Source organism: Colletes gigas, unplaced genomic scaffold (assembly GCF_013123115.1).
Source record: "Colletes gigas isolate AHSC1104 unplaced genomic scaffold, ASM1312311v1 Colletes_gigas_Sc00015, whole genome shotgun sequence".
Classification (NCBI taxonomy): Eukaryota; Metazoa; Arthropoda; class Insecta; order Hymenoptera; family Colletidae; genus Colletes; species Colletes gigas.
The window spans coordinates 1252928-1280261 of record NW_025106644.1 but is presented as its reverse complement, the minus strand read 5'-3'; the positions used below and the strand labels follow the sequence as shown (position 1 = coordinate 1280261).

General features: G+C 37.1%; 1 protein-coding gene across 18 annotated transcripts in view; it reads left to right on the top strand.

Annotated features, from left to right (window-relative positions):
* The window catches only part of LOC122399983 (serine/threonine-protein kinase MARK2-like), a 138122-nt gene that overhangs the window by 102686 nt on the left and 8102 nt on the right, over positions 1 to 27334 (top strand). For 10 of the 18 annotated variants that reach the window (XM_043401126.1, XM_043401110.1, XM_043401128.1 and 7 more), the window contains 11 exons: positions 3096 to 3474; positions 3583 to 3818; positions 3918 to 4029; positions 7376 to 7488; positions 7592 to 7799; positions 8217 to 8414; positions 10095 to 10299; positions 12116 to 12283; positions 16728 to 16848; positions 18258 to 18346; positions 26940 to 26981. In XM_043401126.1, coding sequence (XP_043257061.1) covers positions 3096 to 3474; positions 3583 to 3818; positions 3918 to 4029; positions 7376 to 7488; positions 7592 to 7799; positions 8217 to 8414; positions 10095 to 10299; positions 12116 to 12283; positions 16728 to 16848; positions 18258 to 18346; positions 26940 to 26981 — 1871 coding nt within the window. The other 8 variants (XM_043401120.1, XM_043401117.1, XM_043401116.1 and 5 more) reach the window with 8 other exon arrangements.

The following is a 27334-nucleotide window of genomic DNA, read 5'->3' as shown; positions in this document are numbered from 1 at the left end:
ATTTATATTCTAAAACAAGTTTAATAGAAAAATCACATTTTAATCTGAACGTGTCTGTCAGTAAAAGTTTAATTTTCGTATTTAAAATGTGAGTACGATTCGGTAACAATCTCTTGCAAAATGAGATTGGCGAGAATTTCCCGATGAAAACGAGTACAAACACGACACCATTCGGACAACTTTTAATTTTACATCATCGAAAATTTTTCAAAAACAGTTTGAGTAAGTTAAAATTAATAGTACTCCGAACCAGGTCGTGTTTGGACTCATTTTCATCGGATGAATCTCACCAATACAATAATAACATTCTCGCCACATATTAATCTGACCATCAACCTGATTTTCACTAAAAGTTAGTACAAAATATTTTTTCTCGAAAGTGCTATATATAATGTAGAAATATTTATATTTAAATTAAATCTTGCGAAAATATACATTATAAATTCATTTAAATATTTTAAAATTAATATTAGAATTGTGTCATTAAATTAAATATAATATCAAATGAGTTTATATGTATGTATATGAATTTATATTCTAAAACAAGTTTAATAGAAAAATCACATTTTAATCTGAACGTGTCTGTCAGTAAAAGTTTAATTTTCGTATTTAAAATGTGAGTACGATTCGGTAACAATCTCTTGCAAAATGAGATTGGCGAGAATTTCCCGATGAAAACGAGTACAAACACGACACCATTCGGACAACTTTTAATTTTACATCATCGAAAATTTTTCAAAAACAGTTTGAGTAAGTTAAAATTAATAGTACTCCGAACCAGGTCGTGTTTGGACTCATTTTCATCGGATGAATCTCACCAATACAATAATAACATTCTCGCCACATATTAATCTGACCATCAACCTGATTTTCACTAAAAGTTAGTACAAAATATTTTTTCTCGAAAGTGCTATATATAATGTAGAAATATTTATATTTAAATTAAATCTTGCGAAAATATACATTATAAATTCATTTAAATGCTTTAAAATTAATATTAAAATTGTGTCATTAAATTAAATATAATATCAAATGAGTTTATATGTATGTATATGAATTTATATTCTAAAACAAGTTTAATAGAAAAATCACATTTTAATCTGAACGTGTCTGTCAGTAAAAGTTTAATTTTCGTATTTAAAATGTGAGTACGATTCGGTAACAATCTCTTGCAAAATGAGATTGGCGAGAATTTCCCGATGAAAACGAGTACAAACACGACACCATTCGGACAACTTTTAATTTTACATCATCGAAAATTTTTCAAAAACAGTTTGAGTAAGTTAAAATTAATAGTACTCCGAACCAGGTCGTGTTTGGACTCATTTTCATCGGATGAATCTCACCAATACAATAATAACATTCTCGCCACATATTAATCTGACCATCAACCTGATTTTCACTAAAAGTTAGTACAAAATATTTTTTCTCGAAAGTGCTATATATAATGTAGAAATATTTATATTTAAATTAAATCTTGCGAAAATATACATTATAAATTCATTTAAATGCTTTAAAATTAATATTAAAATTGTGTCATTAAATTAAATATAATATCAAATGAGTTTATATGTATGTATATGAATTTATATTCTAAAACAAGTTTAATAGAAAAATCACATTTTAATCTGAACGTGTCTGTCAGTAAAAGTTTAATTTTCGTATTTAAAATGTGAGTACGATTCGGTAACAATCTCTTGCAAAATGAGATTGGCGAGAATTTCCCGATGAAAACGAGTACAAACACGACACCATTCGGACAACTTTTAATTTTACATCATCGAAAATTTTTCAAAAACAGTTTGAGTAAGTTAAAATTAATAGTACTCCGAACCAGGTCGTGTTTGGACTCATTTTCATCGGATGAATCTCACCAATACAATAATAACATTCTCGCCACATATTAATCTGACCATCAACCTGATTTTCACTAAAAGTTAGTACAAAATATTTTTTCTCGAAAGTGCTATATGTAATGTAGAAATATTTATATTTAAATTAAATCTTGCGAAAATATACATTATAAATTCATTTAAATGCTTCAAAATTAATATTAAAATTGTGTCATTAAATTAAATTAATATCAAATGAGTTAATATACAAGATGTTCGGTCATCCTTGGGAAAAATTTTAATGGGTGAGTCTAGAGACCAAAATAAGACGAAAATCAAGGATACTAATTTGTTGATTAAGGCTTCATTAAAAAGTTATTAACAAATTAAATTAACAAATTTCAAATCATTCCGAAAAAATTATTTTTGATTGCGGGGGCCAATTACAATTATTTTTGGTGAATAGACATACCCTCGAATTCCTACGCAATTTTGAGAAAAAAATTCGAGTAGGTGGACAAATTTTTCGACAAAATTAAAAAATTTCAAATCGTTCTGGAAAAATTATTTTTGGTTGCGGGGGCCAATTACAATTATTTTTGGTGAATAGACATACCCTCGAATTCCTACGCAATTTTGAGAAAAAAATTCGAGTAGATGGACAAATTTTTCGACAAAATTAAAAAATTTCAAATCGTTCTGGAAAAATTATTTTTCGTTGCAGGGGTCAATTACAATCATTTTTGGTGAATAGACATACCCTCGAATTCCTACGCAATTTTGAGAAAAAAATTCGAGTAGATGGACAAATTTTTCGACAAAATTAAAAAATTTCAAATCGTTCTGGAAAAATTATTTTTCGTTGCAGGGGTCAATTACAATCATTTTTGGTGAATAGACATACCCTCGAATTCCTACGCACTTTCCAGAAAAAAATTCTTTAAAAAAAAACTTCAAACGTTAATAACTTTTTAGCGGAATCTCAATCAACAAATTAAAATTCTCGATTCTCGATTCTCTAGAATCTCCCATCTAGAACACCCTGTATATATACAGTACAAATTTCTTGGTTGGACACATAACAAATAATATAAACATTTCGAGTCTTCAAATTTCAAAATTAAAAAAAAGTAAAGTTAAGAACTCGATCAAAGAATCTTATCCCACCCATACTTTCAAAGATACTTGGATCTGTTCAAACGGGACCCCACCCCACCCACCCAAGTACCTAGAGCGCATTGTTAACAAGATTCCCTGTTTCAGTTGTTCCGGGAAGTGAGGATAATGAAGATGCTCGACCATCCGAACATAGTGAAGCTTTTCCAAGTGATCGAGACTGAAAAGACACTGTACCTGGTAATGGAGTACGCCAGCGGCGGCGAGGTGTTCGACTACCTGGTCCTGCACGGTCGTATGAAGGAGAAGGAGGCACGTGCGAAGTTCAGGCAGATCGTGTCCGCCGTGCAATACTGCCATCAGAAGAAGATCATCCACAGGGACCTGAAGGCGGAGAATCTGCTTCTCGACAGCGAGATGAACATCAAGATCGCCGACTTCGGTTTCAGCAACGAGTTCACGCCCGGGAACAAGTTGGACACATTCTGCGGATCGCCGCCATACGCAGCGCCCGAGCTCTTTCAGGGTACAGGAACAACAATTGCGTTATCGTCTTTGTATACTTTTTGTTAAATTTAGCGTAGAAATTGCGAACGACTCGATTGACGATGTTTTTCTTCCGGTCACCCTGTAGGTAAAAAGTACGACGGGCCAGAGGTGGACGTCTGGTCGTTGGGGGTGATATTGTATACTTTGGTGTCCGGCTCGTTGCCCTTTGACGGCTCGACGTTGAGGGAATTGAGGGAAAGGGTGTTGAGAGGAAAGTACCGAATACCGTTTTACATGTCCACCGATTGCGAGAACCTCTTGAAGAAGTTTTTGGTGCTCAACCCGACGAAACGGGCCTCATTAGAGGTACGTGGCGACAAGGTTCGATCGTGTTCCGAAACATGTAATGCCTTCGTTGCGTTTAAGGTTGATAGAGAATCGGCCCTTCTAACTTAATTTATTCTCTCTGATCTCCCGTAGACTATAATGAAAGACAAATGGATGAACATGGGATACGACGACGACGAACTAAAACCGTACTTAGAACCCGAGCCCGATTATAAAGACCACAAGAGGATAGGTGAGTCTGCCAGTATGTACATAACACTTACTACTTATTGTTTTTATATAATATATATGTAGTTGCATCGTTTACGACCACCTCGCGCGCCCGTGAATGTGGCGATCACAGCGTCGAGATCCACCCAGTCGCGATACAATTAAAAATTACGTCCGTTTTGGACGAGCCTATGCGCCGTTTATGAACGCGTTTATTGACCGCAATAGTAACTGCTGACTCGAAGGTGGTCGTAATCAAACCAATTCTCCAATTTGGAGAATTGGTGTGCGATGGCGTAGACACAGCATAGATGCATGGATACCTCTTCGTAGAAAGGACAATGGTAGAAGGTAGAACGTTTTGGATCTCGCTGAAGATAAAACATTTTTACGGAGCAAGTATCTACAGGGATACATGGTTACTGGGGATTGCAATTATTTAAATTGTAATTGATATATGAAAAAATTCAAATGTAGAGTATAAGTTTCCATTCGAGTCTTCTTGTTCAAGAACAACCTTCGAACCACGTTGTTGGCATTCTGGTTCCTTACGTTTTAGGCAAAAGTAGTGTAAAGCGTTGGAACAATAAAAAATGGACGACATTTTGAATCCTTCTGTCAGCATGTTCATGATCAAGGAGCAAACAAGACGATTTCGTAATTGAAAATGGTGATTTCGAATTTCACGTTGCAACAACATCTTGATATATTAATTACCGGATATACCAAATTGGAGTTGATCCTCTTAACGCCGTATTAAATCATCTGTGCCTCGCGTTCTGGATAGAGTCCATCTTCACAAAATAATCATTCGTTCAGAGAATTTTCTTCGTGGAACTTTATTTAACCCTTTGGAATACAATTTAATTAGAAGCAATTTTGTTTAAATTTGTTCGTAGAAGCTCACAATGGAACAAATTTATTTCACGAATGTCTTGCAAAATGTGTTGATTTTAAGTTTCAAGAAAACTTGTAGTCGCAAAGAGAAAATAGGCTTACTGAAATTTCATATGGAAACTTGGAGTTGGTAAAAAAGTAATAAGATTTTTGTTTGAAATGTTCTCACTTGCAATAGTATTTCGTATCAAAATGGCGTCGTTTAACCTCTTTTAATACGATTCCATTACAAGCAATTTCACAAATGTATACTATTTAATTTTGTTTAAATTTGTTAGTATATGCTCGTGAAAAAGAAGGGATTTATTTTACGAATACCTTGAGAATATGATTTTAATACATGAGACTTCTTGACAACTGTAGTGTTGTTATCATTAAACTTGATATAAAGAATTTGTTATGATTTGGACACTTTATTCTACAGTAAGGGGTTAAATAACCAAAGATTAACGAGTGGAAACCAAGTGCAGTAGATTAATGTTAAAACACTTGTTTTTAATTCGTTACGCAGAGTTTTCATAAAAACTGAATTTTATATAACTTTGTTAAACGTAAAATAATGGAACTGAAACTAGAGCCACCATTTTAACTTTCGTTTTCAGTGAAGCAATTAGATAATTCTAAAATTTACTTCTTAAACGAAAAGTGCATATTTGCTGTTGATCATTCTTGCTATTTAAACTAATGTCGAACTTAACCCAAACCTAACCTACAAATGACCACCATTTTAACTTTCGTTTTCAGTAATTAGATAATTCTAAAATTGACTTCCTAGACAAAGAGTGCACATTTGCTGTTGATCATTCTTACTATCCAATGTTGAACTTAACTCAAACCTAACCTACATATGACCACCATTTTAAATTTCATTTTCAGTAATTAGATAATTCTAAAATTGACTTCCTAGACAAAGAGTTCACATTTGCTGTTGATCATTCTTGGTATCTAATGTTGAACTTAACCCAAACCTAACCTACATATGACCACCATTTTAACTTTCGTTTTCAGTAATTAGATAATTCTAAAATTGACTTCCTAGACAAAGAGTGCACATTTGCTGTCGATCATTCTTGGTATCTAAACTAATGTTGAACTTAACCCAAACCTAACCTACAAATGACCACCATTTTAAATTTCATTTTCAGTAATTAGATAATTCTAAAATTGACTTCCTAGACAAAGAGTGCACATTTGCTGTCGATCATTCTTGGTATCTAAACTAATGTTGAACTTAACCCAAACCTAACCTACAAATGACCACCATTTTAAATTTCATTTTCAGTAATTAGATCATTCTAAAATTGACTTCCTAGACAAAGAGTGCATATTTGCTGTTGATCATTCTTGGTAGTTAAACTAATGTTGATTTTAACTCAAACCTAACCTACATATGACCACCATTTTAAATTTCATTTTCAGTAATTAGATAATTCTAAAATTGACTTCCTAGACAAAGAGTGCACATTTGCTGTTGATCATTCTTGGTATCTAATGTTGAACTTAACCCAAACCTAACCTACAAATGACCACCATTTTAACTTTCGTTTTCAGTAATTAGATAATTCTAAAATTGACTTCCTAGACAAAGAGTGCACATTTGCTGTCGATCATTCTTGGTATCTAAACTAATGTTGAACTTAACCCAAACCTAACCTACAAATGACCACCATTTTAAATTTCATTTTCAGTAATTAGATCATTCTAAAATTGACTTCCTAGACAAAGAGTGCACATTTGCTATCGATCATTCTTGGTATCTAAACTCATGTCGAACTTAACCCAAACCTAACCTACATATGACCACCATTTTAACTTTCGTTTTCAGTAATTAGATAATTCTAAAATTGACTTCCTAGACAAAGAGTGCACATTTGCTGTTGATCATTCTTACTATCCAATGTTGAACTTAACCCAAACTTAACCTACATATGACTGCCATACCATTCACATGTGGGTGACAAGACATTTCACTTTGGAATCAAAGAATTAATTCTGAAACTGAAGTGTAAAAGGAAATAAATTTGAATAGAATTCATGAAATCGACTAAGTGACCATTGTTCATTTACTAAATTGACCGTAGATACAAGTTGCGCAAAAATAGTAGTTCGACAGCGAGGTCCAAGACTGGTTCTAAATTCCAGCACTGTCCTTTGGTAAATGGTTCGATACGAAGAAGAACGACGATTTCCTCGCGGTCTCTTAGTGCCTACAATGGTAAACAGTAGTGTGTAAAATGGTGTCTACGAACGCATTCTTCCTGCACAGCGAACCACCGAGCTTCTTCTCGAAATCTTTGTTTGCCTGCCCGCGATGCATCACCGATCCGCGCGACGATAGATAGAAAATGAAACGTGTAGTTGCGTGGATTCCGTGAGTCGGAGACGGGTATTATCCGGGCGTTGCTCGTTTGTTGAATTAATAGCATCATTCTGGCTAGTATTCTTAGTGGTTGTGACTATGCCGCTACGCCTGTTTGTTTTAGAGGCCCTGGCTAGTATGGGGTACACGAGAAGTGAAATAGAAGATTCCTTAGAACAAGCGAAGTACGATGACGTGTTCGCCACGTACTTACTCCTAGGAAGAAAGACCACCGATGTAAGTAAAACGGGGGAGCGTGGTAGAAGTGGACGTGGATCTAGTTATAAATTTAAAACAAACAAACCAAGAAAAAAAAAAAAAAAAACGATTCGTTTCGTAGCCTGAATCGGACGGTTCGCGGTCAGGCAGTTCATTGTCGTTGCGCAACATTCCGCCGCAAGCTGGTTCGGGCGGAAGCGGAGGCGGAGGAACCGGAGGAGTCACGGGTGGCGCCGTGCAGAGTCCATCGCACAGAGGTGTTCACAGAAGTATTTCCGCTAGCAATCCAAAACCCAGTAGACGGGTTTCGTCCGTAATCGAATCGCTTCGTAAGTTTTAAAAACGTTATTCCACCTTCCCAAAAGCTCTCGAAACTTTTTTTTTATCACCGAAACTCTAGCCAGTCCGGATTTGAAACGTTATCGGTACCGAGTTGACGCGAACGTCGAACGAACGAGGCAGACATACGTATATAGGTAAGGGACGTAAGAGAGATACCAGGCGGCCCGAGAGAGTGTTTAAAAAAAAAAAAAAAACTGTGTCTGATCGTCGACGAAACGTGTATATATATATATATATATGCGTCGCCTCGGTGAAACGTCTACGTCTGGCAGCGACTTTTCGTCGATGCTTTTTGAAAATGGTCGATGAAATGGTCGATTAATGAAATTTACTACTCGACGAGCGAGAGGCGTGGTTTGTCTGATTGTCCGTACACCCGTTGTATAACGCATTTACCTCGCTAGGGGGAGCACCGAGTCCAGGGAACGCGACGAATCATAATCACGCGACTGCTGCGACCGGCGGGACTGTGACTGGAAGCGGTGGTAGTAATTTTAAACGACAAAATACCGTAGACGCAGCCACGATCAAGGAGAACAGTGCTCGTGTGTCCGCGAGCCGTCCTTCGGCTCCGAAAAACAGTCCAGGGCAATTAGACACTAGTGAGTTCTTCTTTTTGTTGTACCGTAACCTTCACTCGAATCTCACCATCCTTGTCCAATCGTTTGCGATGTTGTACCTTTGCGAAGCTTTAGCAAAACATATATACATATTTATATACCATATATTTATCTGCTTTGGATAAGGTTGCAGTGGTTCGTTCCCTAATTCCAACATTTTTTAATGATTTCGTAATTTACATTTTTATTTATACTTCTGTGTCACGGTTCTATGTGCTCCTAATTCGTAAGCCCCATCCACTACCCCAAAAGTTACTACACACTGGTTAACCCCAGACGCCTATCGTGGGTGCGTTTAATTACAGTTCTTCAAACTTACACCTGTTTGCGGTTAGAAGTTTGTGCACCTCTATAAACTTGCAAAGTATGCGTTGCTCGACACAATTTTGTATAAATGAGTTGCATGGTTTGGAGGGATACACCATGTAGTTCAATTGTCTTTTTTTATAGGTGAAGGCGTTTCAAAGATTTGAAGGTTAACTTTGGTTTCTTTTCAACGAAATACTATTTATACCAAAATATGAAAGAATATCAAATTCTGAGTAAATAAGTATTGACCCGCAGTAGCCCTAAACTTAATAACTAGACTAGAGAATTTGAAATTCTCAAAAAACTACAGAATGCACTTAACACTTTCATTGCCACGTCACCCAGGTACGGGTGACAGGATTTACCATTACGATACTAGAAAAATTAATTCTAAAGTTAAAACGTTGAGAAAAATAAATTTGGATAGAATTTATGAACTTTGACGATGTTACAAAAATAAATACTGAAATAAATTTTAGGTTACAATGGTCTAAAATAAAAATTTCATGTTTGCAGAATATCATACGGTTTCGATCTGGCAGTGAACGTGTTAATGTACACAATTATAAGAAATACTTAAAGTACGATACGAATTATTATATTTAGGGGTTGAGACTACAGAGTTCGCATTTCATTAGTACTGTTAATAGAATTATTTCTTGACAATTTCCACTGTTCCGCAAAACTTTGCAATAAGGTTTAGTCTTCCTTTTGATATTACGCGAAGAAACTTTTCAAAAAATAAAATGAAATTACTCATTAGTTATATTAGGTTTAGGGTTAATAAAGATCATCATTTGGGTATATAAAGTATTCCATGTAAAAAAACAATATTGCGTCTTAGCCTATAAAAAAGACAAATGCACTAGCGTACCCCTTCAGACCAACTTTTTTATGCAAAATATTTTGTGCAACGCATACTTTGGAAGTTCTAGGGGTGCACAAAGTTGCATAGACTTCCGTATTACCTTTGTACAAACTTAGTAAAACTCGTCATGGTACAAGTGATTATTAATATATCTCTATTTTATTATCTCGCCATATTTTTGATAAATTCAGATTTACCAAAGCATCAACGACATTCGTCTGGGGTTGAAGATTGTTATTTGTACTTGTAAATAATTTCAGCGTCGTATTTGCTTCCTGAATCCTTTAGTGATTCGTTTGGTGGACATTGTTAAAGAATAATAGTTGAAACTTTGAGTATTCAGAGAGAAGTAGATGCGACGTACCGCCAATACCAAATGTTTTTAGTCCTTGTTGACACTCGTTGCCATGCCTGTGTTATAATTTTTTTTTAAAACGTATCCGCTGCTTTGTTTTGTGTTGAACTATATCTAATGAGGCTTGCAGTGACAATGTTCATTCTAGGCGTGGGTACAAGTCCCGGTGGTAGGGCATGGGCAGGCAAGAGCAACACGATGAATACAGGGGTAGGTGGTAGTGGTCGACCACTCACCTCACCTAGCGTTGTTTTTGTTGGTCGACGTAGTACCATCTCCTATGATCAAGCGAAAACGTCCTCCTCGTCTACCGAAAAAACCAACGATCCACCCAGGTATAGTAACATCCAATTGTTTTTTTTTATCTACTCTCATCTTCGTATGTACCGATTCGATGAATATTCATGAATTATTGCAACGATTATTACTTAGTCTACCAACGATGCCGTAGACACTGGATCCACAAGAGCTTAAACAACGTTCGAGGAACGTATTTCAAGTTTTTCGAGGAAACATCGAGCGTCTCGAGTGTGATCCAGTGTCTGCACCGATAAACCATATACAATTTCTTAACGCGCACAGCGAAACTTCGGTTCGTAATTGGTTATTTTTTTACAGTTTCTTGTCGACTAAACAGTGGTTTCTTACGTATATTTTTTTTCCATATTTTTTTTTTCCCCTTCTTTTCTTTAATTGTACCGACTAACCATAGGCGACCGATTGCTCGTGCGTTAAGTATACTAAACCACCTACGTTTGAACGAGAAGATTGACTTAAACATCCGGACAAATAACCAAGACTCTGTCATTAAGCCCCAAGGGAGTTTATTTGTTTGTTGTGTTGCTCTAGCATGTTGGCTGCTGCCTGCCAATCGTTCATTGCAGACCACTTTCTTTATGGCTTGACAGATGTTGACAGAACAGATAGTCTAATCAAACGTGTAATACTTACAATTATACAAATTGCTTGCTATAAATTATACCGAGCCACAGTTACATTCACATGACCTTTACTCTGTTCTTTCTTCTTTTTTTTTTTACAAATGTATATCTAGATCTACAAGTCGTGTGCGTTATAGATACCAACCATTAACATTCATCATACATGTTTTCATTCTTATTATGTTTTAGCGTCGTATTCTGTTCCTCTCGACGTAGAATTTCTCGCGAGCCAAACTTATTACGTAGCACAGGACAGTATTTTCATTTTACACCCGTCCTCTCTCTTCGGTCCCACAAATTTCATCCCCACGGATCCTCCAGTTTATCAGTGAAAAATTGTGTTTCGCTACATTTTTACCCATGGACACGGTACCATCCATTCTTGGCGTTCGAGGAAAGTACAGGATTCCCCTTTTCTTATTCTATTAGTAAGAGTATTGTTATTTGTAACTAAATTTATTCTCAAAGCAATACATATTTAATTAATAATTCTGTATTCCATAGTTAGTCTTTTCTAAGTTACCGTTAACAGAATTAATTTTCCTAGAAACTTACCAAAATGGAGGAGGGAATCCATTTTGTTTGTTGCACTCCCCTCGATCGCTAAAAATCCAAGGGCCTTTCCAGTTAAAATTCAATCCTATTGTGAAAACGATTATGTACATAGTATTCAATTTCTCAGTATATCGTATTTAAACGTATTAATCATGTAAATTCGTCCAAGATTTTTCATATACGCGAAGATAGAGCAATGGCGACTAACAAAGATGGCCGCCAACTTCGCAGTCGTCACATTATTTATCAAAAAATAATTAGAGTATTGTAATCTACGATAGCTCTGCAAAAAAAAAAAACACGTCCAATGCAACATAACCTCTCATTTAGGTTAAAGAAAAATGGGGGAAGGCCCTTGGGTGGTCCCGTGTGCCCACCGTGGATGGTTGATAACGCGTCGAACGAAAATCGCGTATCCCATACGCTGGATCAGTCCTTTCTTTTTTTTTTTAATTCTCTCGACGGACGAAAAATTACCTGATTTCCAGAGAACCGTTTATCGATCGCGACAACGAGGAAAGTAACACGCGTCTTCCTCTGCGAATTACGAACCGATTCGATCTGCGAGAACAGCAGAGCTAATTATTATTAAACGGTAGAAATGGTAGAGCCGGTGTCTCGAGCAGGGCAGTTTGTTGATTAGTTTTGTGCACAGCCTGGGCGAGGGCACTAGACCAACGCGGGGTCACACCAAGTCTGCGAGCATCAGCGCAGGTCACCGTTCCTCGAGTGGCGTACCCCCCAGCGACCATTCACTACTGGACCCTCAACCACGCAACGCCCACAACTCCTTACTCGCCACTGCTGACCCTCTTAGACAGAGGTACAGGTCCCCTACGCCTTATCAGCCAACCTATATACAATTCCCCATGCTAGTTGTGCCAAAAGTCTAACGTGCAATCCGTTACTTCGACGAACTTTACGGTTGCTCCTTGGTTTAACGCTTGCAATTCACCTGGTCGCCTTCGAAGCATTAACCCTCCTAACGCATTCATGGTAATCCCCTAAGAAACGTGGGAGGACAGAGTTCTGTGGGCATCTAGCTTTCTCAGTTAAAAATATTAAAAGCAACATAAATTGGCAGGTTTACATCAGGATCCAACTTTGGATATTTAATGCTACATAGCAAAACTGTCATGGCTTGTAAAAAGTACTAAAATATTAGTCGTTACCTTATGTAACTATGTACAGAAAGCGAGGCATAAATATCAACGCAAAGAAATATCAGTCTTGAAATTGCAACTTGTATGCAAACATATTACTCGGGTATTCATTGTAGTTACTTATGGTGTACCACATGCCTCTTAACCTGAATCTAACCTCTCTTTTTCCCCCAGACTACTTTCATAAAGATGCAGATGATCTATCGTAGCAAATATTTAACATCTATTTCTTTCTGCATTCTTATCAGTACATCTGACAATAAATAACCGACTACTGATATCGTTTTTGACTAAATTTTTGTAATTTACTGTACATTAAAAGGGTTAAGCCACATAGTAAAAATGTCATACCTTGTACAAAGTACTAAAATAGTAGTCGTTAGTTTATATAAGTATGTACAGAACACAAGGCACAAATATGAATGTAAAGAAATTATTGTAGAAGAAAATATCAGTCATGGGAATCCCTTGAGGAACGTAGAAGGTCAGAGTTCTGTGGGCATCTAGCTTTCTCAGTTAAAAATATTAAAAGCAACATAAATTGGCAGGTTTACATCAGGATCCAACTTTGGATATTTAATGCTACATAGCAAAACTGTCATGGCTTGTAAAAAGTACTAAAATATTAGTCGTTACCTTATGTAACTATGTACAGAAAGCGAAGCATAAATATCAACGTAAAGAAATATCAATCTTGGAATTGCAACTTGTATGCAAACATATTACTCGGGTATTCATTGTAGTTACTTATGGTGTACCACATGCCTCTTAACCTGAATCTAACCTCTCTTTTTCCCCCAGACTACTTTCATAAAGATGCAGATGATCTATCGTAGCAAATATTTAACATCTATTTCTTTCTGCATTCTTATCAGTACATCTGACAATAAATAACCGACTACTGATATCGTTTTTGACTAAATTTTTGTAATTTACTGTACATTAAAAGGGTTAAGCCACATAGTAAAAATGTCATACCTTGTACAAAGTACTAAAATAGTAGTCGTTAGTTTATATAAGTATGTACAGAACACAAGGCACAAATATGAATGTAAAGAAATTATTGTAGAAGAAAATATCAGTCATGGGAATCCCTTGAGGAACGTAGAAGGTCAGAGTTCTGTGGGCATCTAGCTTTCTCAGTTAAAAACATTAAAAGCAACATAAATTGGCAGGTTTACATCAGGATCCAACTTTGGATATTTAATGCTACATAGCAAAACTGTCATGGCTTGTAAAAAGTACTAAAATATTAGTCGTTACCTTATGTAACTATGTACAGAAAGCGAAGCATAAATATCAACGTAAAGAAATATCAATCTTGGAATTGCAACTTGTATGCAAACATATTACTCGGGTATTCATTGTAGTTACTTATGGTGTACCACATGCCTCTTAACCTGAATCTAACCTCTCTTTTTCCCCCAGACTACTTTCATAAAGATGCAGATGATCTATCGTAGCAAATATTTAACATCTATTTCTTTCTGCATTCTTATCAGTACATCTGACAATAAATAACCGACTACTGATATCGTTTTTGACTAAATTTTTGTAATTTACTGTACATTAAAAGGGTTAAGCCACATAGTAAAAATGTCATACCTTGTACAAAGTACTAAAATAGTAGTCGTTAGTTTATATAAGTATGTACAGAACACAAGGCACAAATATGAATGTAAAGAAATTATTGTAGAAGAAAATATCAGTCATGGGAATCCCTTGAGGAACGTAGAAGGTCAGAGTTCTGTGGGCATCTAGCTTTCTCAGTTAAAAATATTAAAAGCAACATAAATTGGCAGGTTTACATCAGGATCCAACTTTGGATATTTAATGCTACATAGCAAAACTGTCATGGCTTGTAAAAAGTACTAAAATATTAGTCGTTACCTTATGTAACTATGTACAGAAAGCGAAGCATAAATATCAACGTAAAGAAATATCAATCTTGGAATTGCAACTTGTATGCAAACATATTACTCGGGTATTCATTGTAGTTACTTATGGTGTACCACATGCCTCTTAACCTGAATCTAACCTCTCTTTTTCCCCCAGACTACATTCATAAAGATGCAGATGATCTATCGTAGCAAATATTTAACATCTATTTCTTTCCGCATTCTTATCAGTACATCTGACAATAAATAACCGACTACTGATATCGTTTTTGACTAAATTTTTGTAATTTACTGTACATTAAAAGGGTTAAGCCACATAGTAAAAATGTCATACCTTGTACAAAGTACTAAAATAGTAGTCGTTAGTTTATATAAGTATGTACAGAACACAAGGCACAAATATGAATGTAAAGAAATTATTGTAGAAGAAAATATCAGTCATGGGAATCCCTTGAGGAACGTAGAAGGTCAGAGTTCTGTGGGCATCTAGCTTTCTCAGTTAAAAATATTAAAAGCAACATAAATTGGCAGGTTTACATCAGGATCCAACTTTGGATATTTAATGCTACATAGCAAAACTGTCATGGCTTGTAAAAAGTACTAAAATATTAGTCGTTGCCTTATGTAACTATGTACAGAAAGCGAAGCATAAATATCAACGTAAAGAAATATCAATCTTGAAATTGCAACTTGTATGCAAACATATTACTCGGGTATTCATTTTAGTTACTCATGGTCTACCATATGCCTCTTAACCTGAATCCAATCTCTCTTTTTCCCCCAGACTACATTCATAAAGATGCAGATGATCTATCGTAGCAAATATTTAACATTCATTTCTTTCCGCATTCTTATCAGTACATCTGACAATAAATGACCAACTACTGATATCGTTTTTAACTAAATTTTTGTAATTTGCTGCACATTAAAAGGGTTAAGTCGATCGCGCCGATGGTGGATCATCGAAGAATGAAAAGTAACTTGCAATTCCACGCTAGACTATTGGAGCACCCTACTCTTGCGAGAGATATATTCGGATACATATTTTTTTCCCCCCTCCCCACCAATTCGTTCGTTTGTTTACTTGTTTATTTCTGGGCCACTAACTCTCTTAGGGTAACTAGGACCCGCGGTCGAGGATTTGAAATTGTCTTCGTAGGTTCTCTAGGACAGTTTCTGGTCATTTAGCTCCATTTACTTTCCTTTTTGTTTCTAACTTGCACGTCTATCTATCGCAAATTTATTATTTCTATTCTGATCATCCGGCTTTGGTCGCCTCTTTCATTTCTTTATACCTCATTTCTCGTTACATCGTTCTCGATTGGTACTCCACGGACTCACGCGCTACCGCGAACACAAGCTAAATCGGCCATTAAAATACAGAAACAGTATACGTAGAACAGTTTAACTTTACCGTTTATGGAGTAATTCGCATGTACGTTGTAGCGTATCTTTTTTCGAAAGTGTGAGAGACTTACAGTAAGTATTATAACGCTTCAAATTAGTATACGAACTTCATAGAGGTATACTAATAAAGATTCTAATTCTAACATCATGTACTGTAGGCATTCGGAACATTTTTATATACGAACCACATTTAATAGTATTATTCGTAATAATTAGAGTTCTATAGAAGAGCAGTCGGTTATGTATGAACCATCCATGCACGTGCCGGTATATTTACCGTTGCAATTAACCGTTTCTGTTATTGTCTCGTCGCGTTGTCAGTAAAAACCGACTAACTTTTACTAAATGTTCTCTTCTATCGACGCATGTTGCAAACAAATGTTTCTCGGTACATTGTACCCCGATCATTCGTGTAACTCTCTTCGTTAGCGTAAATTGTTTAACAAGTTCTGCTTTCTTAGCTGAAAACTATCGAAGCTTGTCTTGCAAGACGTAGAAACATCGCTTGTGCATTATAAAACCGTCCTCTTAAAGGACATTTGTCGCGCTGAAAGCGAAGATTTTGTTTACTTTTTACATCCTACTATTCTTCTTCTAAATTTTTTTTTTTTTTTCCTGGTGTTTTCTTTGCATCTTGTCTTTTGCTTCCTCCGTAACGAAAGTCGTGATAAAGAGAAAAGACAAAAACGGTAGCAAAGAAATCGACACGGACAAAGCAATTATTTACACATAGTTACTATACACGCAGCGAACCATATCGAGCAACATTAATATAACAAAAACAACTATTTCTAATTAGCTTGGGTGTGTCTCCAAGTAATAGACTGGCAACACCTACAACACCAGCATTTCCTCGAAATGTTCCAAGTCGTAGCACGTTCCACTCTGGCCAAAATAGAGCGCAGCGAAATCATACTCAGGTTCGTACGTCTTTTATTCTTATCTGATACACGAGTTCTCGGAATAGAAACAAACAAAAATTATTTTACGTTTTTGTAACCCGGATGAATTTTGTTACGATTCAATTTTTAACGTGTTACGTGTAACAAATATAATTATAATTGTTTTGTAGTATTATTAATTATAAAAAGATTTACACGTGTGAGAAGAAGTTTATTTATTACAAATATAAATCAGTATTATTATTTTTGTAGCAATTAATCAGTTTCCAGTGTATACTATTGTTGAATAATAATTAATAAGTGATAATGATCTCTTTTTATAAATTTATACAGCTAAACCAGAATACAAAATATTAAAATGATATAAAAATATACTATATTTAATTATAGAGAATTATTATTTTTATTATTATTATTATTATTATTATTGAATAGTACATTTTAACGAGTTACGCTCTTTTTACAAATTTATGCAGCTAAACCAGTATAAAAGATATTAAAATGATGTGAAAATACAGTATATTCAAACATAGGGAATTGTTATTATTATTATTGAATAATATATTTTAACGAGTTATATTCTTTTTGCAAATTTTATATAGCTAAACCAGAATACAAAATATTCAAATGATATAGGAATATAGTATATTTAATTATAGAGAATTATTATTATTATTATTATTATTATTATTATTAAATAATATATTTTAACGAGTTCTGCTCATTTCACAAATTTATACAACTAAACCAGAATAGAAAATATTGAAATGATACAAAAAAATATAGTATATTCACATATAGAGAATTGTTATTGTTATTATTATTATTGGATAGTACGTTTTAACGGCTATGCTCTTTTTTCACACTTATACAGCTAATACAGAATACAAAATGTTGAAATAATATTATAAAAAAAAATATAGTATATTTAATTATAAAGAATTATTATTATTATTATTGAATAGTACATTTTAATGAGCTGTACTCTTTTCACAAATTTATACAGCTAAACCAGAATACAAAATGCTGAAATACTATTATACAAAAATGTAGTATATTTAATTATAGAGAATTATTATTATTATTATTATTATTATTGAATAGTACATTTTAATGAGCTGTACTCTTTTCACAAATTTATACAGCTAAACCAGAATACAAAATGCTGAAATACTATTATACAAAAATATAGTATATTTAATTATAAAGAATTATTATTATTATTATTATTATTATTATTATTATTATTATTATTATTATTGAATAATATATTTTAACTAGTTATACTTTTTTCACAAATTTGTACAGCTAAACCAGAATACAAAATGCTGAAATAATATTTTATACAAATATAGTATACTTAATTATAAGGAATGTATTATAAAGCGACGTAATAATCCTACAAATATTTTTCATGGTCTTTTCAGGGTCACACTCACACGCAGGACACGAATGCAATTAGCCCGCTAGCGAGACCGTCCTTTTTCTCAAAATTATCGTCGAGGTTCTCCAAACGGTAAGTGTTTCTATTTGTCGCTTCCTAACTAAACGTATATATCGACTAGACATCTTTTTTCCGATATTTGACAGCATGCTAGTACATGTACCACTGTAAAATACCACTGTTCGTCCGCAAAGTATATCGAACGTCGGCCAAGTAACTAATTTTTTTATAAAATCGAAAAGTCGACCCGAACGAACGAACCGATTCGAAGCATTTGAGAAATAACGGTTTTTCGGAGATCCGCGAAATTAAAAAAGAGCAAATTTTTTTTTTGAATTCACGATCGCCGGCAGATTTTCGTTCCTTTACGCTCGTCGCGCGGCGAACCAATTCGATCGGTACGATTTGATATTTTCACCGGGACGGATCGATCGAAAACTAACGCAGAACGAGGCAAAAAAAGCAATAGAAGACGCGCGAGAGCTTTTGCAGTGGGCCCTCCCCCAGATGCATGCGTATTAATGGATCCGACAAAAACGAACGAATCTTGGACTGTGTTTTCTTACATTCATGCTGAAATAGTTTAAACGAGTCGAACCTATCGTTTGCATGCGATTATGATATTTCTGTTTTAAGGATGCACAATGACTATGTAATTCTGAAAACCGTATATACATACGATATACATTTCTATATCGTATACGTCTCTTTTGTAACACGTATATACACTATGTTGTGAAAACGAAAACTATACAGTATGATCGGCTAAACAGATCCGATGAGCCAGCAGCGACCATTATCAGTGAAAGCCACGAATTACACGTAGCTTGTCCATGACGTTTCGTAGTTTTATTTATTTATTGCGCCAATTTTTTTATCCCGAAGCCGAAACGCGTTCGCTCGCTCGTACCGTTTCTTTCATTTTCTTTCTTCCTTATTTTCTCTATCTTTACTCTATTTTGTCCCGCAAACGTTTGCTCGAAAGGTTTCTATAGCCCCCTCCCCCCCTCTCTAAACCCCAACCCCTTTAGTTCGTTTCTTGGTAGACAAGAAAAAAAAAAACGTTATGGTCTCTCTGTCCTACAGGAGTACGATTCGTTTGTTAGAGACGAGTAGAAAAGAACCGCAAACGTATGTATATATATATATATATATGTATATACACATCGTGTGCAACGTACAATTTTGGTCCGTATCCACGTTCCGTTCCACGTTCCGTGTCCGTTCCGTCGTTACGATGCTCTCTTAACGTTCGAACGCTCGAGTATTGACAGAGAATGTGCCCTACGGTATCCGTCGACGAAAGTAATACTGCTTGGCTGAGTTCGGGCCACCTCGCATACTCATTGTGCATCCCTTTTTGACTTGAGTTGTAGCGAGGCATAATCCTTGATTTATTACCTAATTTTATATACGTACACGTATATATTTAACATGGGACTTTGATCTTGCCGCCATTACGGTAATCGTACAAGCGACGAGGACGCGTGATTGCGTTAGACGCGTAGAGAGAACAAGCGAAACGGTTTATAATGAAAGTGTAGTTGGAACCGAGGACGCAGAGGCCACAGAATAACGAGAGTAAACCCGGGTTCGTGCTTGTAAAAAAAAAAAAAATAAAAATAAAAAAAAATAAAAAAAATAACACGTACTTTCACGATATGGTCACTGTACTCATCGTCGATACAGGGCGGATGAATTAAAACCGAAAAGAATTTTTTTTTTTTCATTTTTTTTTCCATTTGTTGCCAATTCTCGAACACAGAGCATAGCCATTGGTGCATCGCTTAATTCTTCGACATTAATTTATACCGGTGTGTGTATTCTATGCTACAGGACGTGAACCGATTAAAGCTTGGCTTCGCTCGGGTTCCGACAAGCAAATGGCCATAGAGACGCGCGAAAACTTAACATGCGACCAAATGTGCTGCCGAGACCAGAAACACACACACCGCCTAACGCATTTGTTTGTGCGATCGGCCTCGAGGAATCGTGCGCAGAAACGTTGCGCACGTTGTGTACGACCCAACGCTCTCGACCGGATCGTTCTCGCCCGGGGGACGCGTTTGGAGAGAAAAAAGAAACGACGTTTTGGCTCCGTTATTCTGTGGCGTGTCGCCGAGGTGTAAGGTTCGAGAATCCCGTTCTCGCGATGGGAACATATAAACGAACGAACGAATATCAATTGACAGCCCGTCGGTGATCCCCGGAAACGCGCGGGAATTCTATAAGAATCGCAAACGCCGATAACAAAAGCGGGCAAAATTCTCGTTTCCGTCAAAAAGAATTGTAAATAACTAATTTTTTATTCGTTCTATGCGCGATATTTTCTCACGGGGAGCCTATAAAAAAATTGTCGAGGAAACTAAATCCAAACGAGATACACGAATTTCAACGAACATGCAAAAATATGTTGACAAATGTCATGGGTGTCAGGCGTGACGGTGCGATGGGATTCTCGCGAATATTCGGAGGATCTCGCGCGGGTCTGTCTCTCGCGGTCGTGCGAACGCAACGATTCGAGAATACGAATGTCTTCCTGACACGCGCGACGATGCAGGAAGGCGCCTTATCCACTTAGATGTAGCACTCGAATTTGTGCCTTTCCTAACTCAGCCTGCCAACTATACCGAACGTGCACTCGTATGCCGCTCATCTAAAGATATACATATACCCGATCTTCTTTCTATTTTTATACGTATTCGTACGTCGTGACATATACCCTCGGCTTCGTTTTTTTCTTTACCCTCTTTACCCCTAGAGTAAGAACGAGCGCGCGTTTACCGTTTGTCGATGATCCAGAACAGAGCTGCGCAGACCGGCGGCGCAGTAGCCGCGCGCTCGACTATCGCGTTTACTGCGCGAATCGGCGACGCAGTAGCCTGTCGTGGAAGTTCCCTCCGCTTTCGTTTAAAGTAATAGTGGGGGGGGGGGGGTCCACGACGAGCGAGACTGACATTCGATCCGTAATATCGATCGTACTTTGTTTCTATCGACACGCGAGACTGGGACAGAACACGGAATCGAATTACGATTATACTGCGTGGGCTACCGGAACATGTCTGGCGTTGTGCAGCTCTGATCCAGAACAATTTTCGACGGAAGTCGGAAATCCAGTGACGTGAAACGCGAGCATTCGGGGGTTTCGTCTTTACCGACGGTCGATAAAAAAAAACGTTTGTCGCGAATTTAAAGACAGAAAGATCAAATCTTCCGGTGCTGTGGGTGCTTAGAAGTTAGGTTAGGTTGGCGTTCAAGCTTCAGCACCGTAACGACGCATAGCAATTTCCGTGTCCGTCGAACAATCGCGATTATTCTCGACACCCGTTTCCGTTGTTTGCACTGGACGTGTTTTGTCGACGGCCAAAAACGAAAACGCGTACGCGCGCGCGCGCGCGCGAGCACTCCGAACGTTCGTCAAAGTGGTATATAATTGTACTAACAAAACGTCGCGCGATCGATTTCACAAAGATAAATGGAGTACATGTAAAACAATTCATTCATGCATTGACAGGTTTTCTAAGTGAAGGGTGAAGTCTCGCCTTGTTTCCCTCGAGCTGAAATGAGAGCGAGCCGTACGCCGAATATCGAGCAACGGCCCGATATACACGCCAGCCACTTTGCTTGGCTAAATAAAAAGAACTAGTTAAAATCTGATCGAGTGGCCAAGCGTGACTTCCTACGTAGCGTATTCTTTTAATCCTTCTCACGTTCATTTTTTTTTTTTTTTCTTATCTCTCTGTTAACAATATTACGTAGGATTACGATGAAACTGTAGAATAACGTTATCGCCCTGTAATTACCGTATTTCTGTATCGTATTCTTACGATCCCGGGAAAATATGTTGGATAACAATTAATCTCCTCTTCCCTGTTAGTGCAATACTTTTTCCTTTTTTCATTTTTGTTTTTCTCGCGTCATCCCAAGATACCAGAAACAGTTGCATTTTCCGAGTTTCGATACTCGTTTACTCTACCCCCCCTCCCTTTTTCTTCTCACAAAGTCCTTAACTTCGTTTCTTTTTATTTTTATTGTTTCTTTTTATATATATATATATGATATCCAGCATAGGTTCCTCACGAAAGTGTGAAATTTGCGTTTAGTTTTTTGACGCGCGGTCCACGTCGAACGCGAACTCGTTCAGGCGAGAACCACCATGGGGTAATCCCCGTTACTCCGTACGAATTCGCGCGGGCGGACGGAAACGGTTCGTTCGAACGACGAACGACGACTGAAAGCGATGCGCGGCGGACTCGTTCGCGACGTTTATTCGATTCTACAGTGAAATTTTTATTCGTTTACCACGCGACGTATATTTTCATTCTATAACATAAATTGTCGTTTTTATACGAGTGAACTTTCTTTTCTTTTTTTTTTTTTTTTACTCGTCGTTCGAAAACGTTCGTTCGTATGAAAAAATTTCGCCCGATAACGCGCGAATTACGCGCGCGTGTGTGTGTGTGTGTGTGTGTGTGTGTGTATATCGCGTTACACACATGCAATTTTTGTAAATACAATTACATTGGAAAAAGTCGTTATAACGAGGGGATGTTCAGTTGTTCGATCACGCGAAAATTTCGCGACCATTTATATCGGGTTTCCTTGGTTTCTCCGGCATTTAACGAGTCCGATCGTAAAAACGATTAGGATTTTTTTTTTTTCTTTTTTTTTTTTACACTGTTCGGTTGGTGCAATTCAACGAGTACTATTATACACTTTCATTTTTCGATGTTGAATCGCTACGCGTAATCGGTGAAATGTATGGCTAAAGGCATTCCGCTGTTATTATTATTTTGTTTTTCTTCCCTTTCGCGCGAAGACGATTTCAATCCGAACGAAAGAATAACAAAAAGGAACGACGCCTCGCGACCGTAAATGTGCATTTTCTTTTTTCCTTTTTTCTTTTACATTGTATATTTTACATTAAACACACGACAACAACAAAATACCAGCAGCAAGAAGCTCTTTCCTTTCTTAACCTTGTATGAGACTGATATCGAAACCGACTAACGAATTAAACAATAGCGTGCTACTCGATTGCAGTGACCGGCAATTCGCGATATTCGCATTTATTTTTATTTTGCATTCAACCTATCACGGTTCAACGTCGATTGCGTATATAACTGATTTCGAAGGGAACGCGTGAACAGGTGCAAAGATTTATCGGTACAGACAGGCCATAAACGATTATTGGTTACTCGTTTCTTTGTATATTGATTATTGTAACTCGATCCATATTGTACTAATTAATCAATAGAAATATATAACATAGAGACCTGTATATATATATATATATATATATATATAGACCTATATATATATATATATATATATACATATATAAATACTATATATATTTTTGGCAGTCATCGTATGACGACAGGAAATTACTTTGTTTATCCATTGTGTTTCTTGACGAGACAATGCCGCGCTTAGTATAAAAATTCACGACAAGAACGCGATAATTTTGCTCGCGACCAAAACATCCGGCTCGTTATCCTCTACTAAGCGCGTGTATTGGGCTTGCATGGGGGCGCAATATATCGTAAAAACGAAGATGAACTTTGCGTAGACCGGATACTACCCCGTTATCGTAAACTGCGTGCCTTCCTCTTTTTGATATTGTACATTTCACACGTATTTTGCTAAACGAAGAAACGAACAAGGAGAAGAAAACCGATTCACTAGTTTTTCAAGAATTTCATCGCGAGTTTAGCGTAGAGTAATCTGGTCAGTGTTTGTGTAGATCGTGTACGTGCCGAACGACGACAACAACAACAACAGAAATAACAATTTATCATACTATTATTTATAAGAAAGCAAGAAAAAGAAAAAAAAAATTACACGATGAGACAGAGAGAGAGAGAGAGAGAGAGAAACAAAGGAACATGTTTGTAATGTGTTACGATAGATCGTGAATGCGTGGAACGAACGAACGAGAGAAAGGGTGGTGCGCATGCGCGGGAGAAAGTTCAGTGCGCGTGCGCGAGCGAAAGGTGGAGTGCGCGTGCGCGAACGAATGACCGAACGGAGCGTGGCTTATTTCGATTACAGTTAACGACTAAGATCTTATTTAAGTCCACTTCCACGGATCAGAATATAAGTTTGTGCCTACGTTTTACTTTAATTTCAACTGCATGGTGATATCAAGTATGCTTTACATGTAAACTTTAGTGTTTCTTAACCGATATACCATCGTCCGAAATTACGAAAATATGATTATGGATCGATTTCTTTAGTGTTCGACATGGCTTGTATTTTTTATCGTCGATAAACGATGTTGTGCCTCGAATAAGTAATTTTATGAAAGGACGTTGTCTGCCGCTTAATTGAAAAGGAATCCGCGGATCAGCAACACGTGATAATGGGGCAGTTGATCGGCCAAACACAACGAAAGAAAGAATCCCACGGATCAGCTGTATGCAATATGTGCTGATCGCGACTCCCGGTTGGGAACGTTGGCCATATCAGGCTCATGACCAATCCCCAAAGAGAGGGGCAGGCGCATAAAAGGCCGTGACAATTAAAAGTCACGAATAAACCACCTATTCCTCAACGACTCCCGAATCTTCCCACACAACGCGTTGAACCCTGAGGGGCACAACATTATTTGGTGGCAGCGGTTATTATTGGTCAATTCATGAGACCAATGACTCTATCCGCAAGTGCTGTCAGTTTAGTTTCTAGATCATCAAAGATGTGGTTGAAGAGCAATGGAGGATGCACCAACGGAAGATCCCTTTTAGATACGCCGTGTGATGAGTTCTGGAGTGGAAGTGATCATAGACGCCAGACCTAGGACCACCTCTACAGATGTTAAAGGATATTTCATTTTTTATACAAATAGCTTGAAGAAAATAATGAACAGATCCTCCTCTTCTCTGATGAACAGATTTGGTATATTCTAAGTAAGCTAAGGTTTGCGCTCCAGCGCAAGAGGGTACCAAGAGGGTACGAGGGGTACAGTTTTGCTAGTGTGGGAGAAGGATCGTGATGCTTTAACTTCTTGAGGTAACTGACGTAACATCTTCCTCCATCGTATCTGGACGAAGATAGAGGAATGTCTGCAAAGGATCTGGGAATGCTTGAAAGAGGTCTTTCTGTTGATAGTCGTCCGGGATCCCCTCTTGAACTCTTGTTATCTCTCCAGAGGATCCTGATGTGCCCCTCGGGGTCCAACTTGTTGAGCTGGGGGCAAATGGAACTTCACCAATGCAGAACGATAGGTGGTTTGTTCGTAACTTTTAATGGTCAATCCTCACCCGTTGTCTCGACACTGCCTTCTATGCGCCTTCCCCTCTCTTTGGGGATTGGTCATCAGCCTGATATGGTCAACGTTCCCAACACAGCTGATCCGCGGATTCTTTCTTTCGTTGGGTGGCCGATCGACGGCCCAAATGGAAACGTCAGCACGCGTTGCTGATCCGCGGATTCCTCTTCGATCGAGTGGCAGACAATGCCCTTTCGTCAAATTACTTGTTCGAGGCGCGACAACGTCGATCGAATTTTCTTTGTAAATCGGTTCTCGCTGGTACGCGTCTGATAACGCACGCGTGTTCGCTGAAACGTAACGGTTTATCGTCTCTAATAATTCCTGTCGTGCTCAGACCGAGATCGAATGCGTGGAGAGAAAAAAAAAAAAACGGCCGCGCGACAAATTAATATTAACGCGTTGCGCACGGCAGTGAGAAAACGAGAGAAGGTAACGAGAAGCAACTCGATCGTCTTTACGCATTATAAAAAAAAAAAAAAAAAAAGAACGTATAAACGGACGAAGTATCAGCCGCAACCGTTTGTACGTCGAAGTAATAAATGAACATAGCGCATTTGTAAATGGTTTTGAACGCTCTTTGCTGCACTCCACAACTCTGTACGCCCGTCCAAAACGCCCGGATCGTTTTTAGCATTTCTGTTTTCTTCCGTCCTTTTTTTTTCTAATTTCGAATCGATGAACCTGTAGAAACGTCTGCCTTAGATCATTGCAACAAGAGAAAAGAAAAAGCGAATAAAATAAAAATGGAGGGCAGTAAATGGCTCGTAGAGACAGGATAGAAATATTATTTAAAATAATTTTAAGAAGCAATAATAGTAATAATTTCGTATTAATAAACATGTTGAAACTGTCTTGTATATGTTGTATCAATTTATTTCCGAATCCTCAATTAAAAAGGAATCATATTTTACCAGCGCGCGCGAGACAAATCTCGGTCCCATGTGTTCGTTTTGTGCATGCGTCTTCGATTAGAGGTGTTTACGTGCGAATTCGCTTGTTTCGAACAACATAGCTATACATATATTTGCGTTACGTGAATACATATTTTTTTTTTTTTTTAGGTACGACGATTGCCAAAATGTTTCTTCGTAGTTTGTAATGCCGTTTAACTATCTCGTTTTTTCCGTTTCTTTTTTTATTTTTTTTTGTTAAGAACAAATTACCAATTAATATTAACGATAGATAATTTTAACGAGTCTCAAGAACTGTTACATCTCGTCCCAAACGCTATACGACCTCTCGTTGCATCGTAAAAAAAAAGAAAAACAAAAAATATAGGTGTGCAAGTGGTGATATAGAATGGTGGTGGTTTATACATATAAACTGAAATTTGATTTGACGATTTATCATGTTTAGTGTTTGTTAGCAACTGCCTTTGTTTTGTTATTTCAGCCCCATGGACCCATCCGTACCCCCCAAGCACCCAGTAGTGAGGTACGTTGCTGCATACCATAATACCACCGCCCATACGTTCTAATTTCTTTCATTTACGCCTCCTCTGTTCTTTTTCTGTCGTTGAATTTTGTCCGTCCGTTTGTTTGTTTGTTCGTTCGTTTCTTTCACACTCGTCCAAATTTTTCGTTTTACTTTTCCTTCTTTTACTTTCATTTTACTTTTTCTCTTTGCGTGAAACTTCTCTCTTTTAACACCTTTTAACGATGGCGACTGGTACGAAGTGAGCCGCGTCCTTTCCCTGCGAATCGAAACGTTTGACACTCGACGTACGACACTATCGTAGCCATAGCAACGATACACAACACGTTTGCAATAATAATTTTTAAACGAAT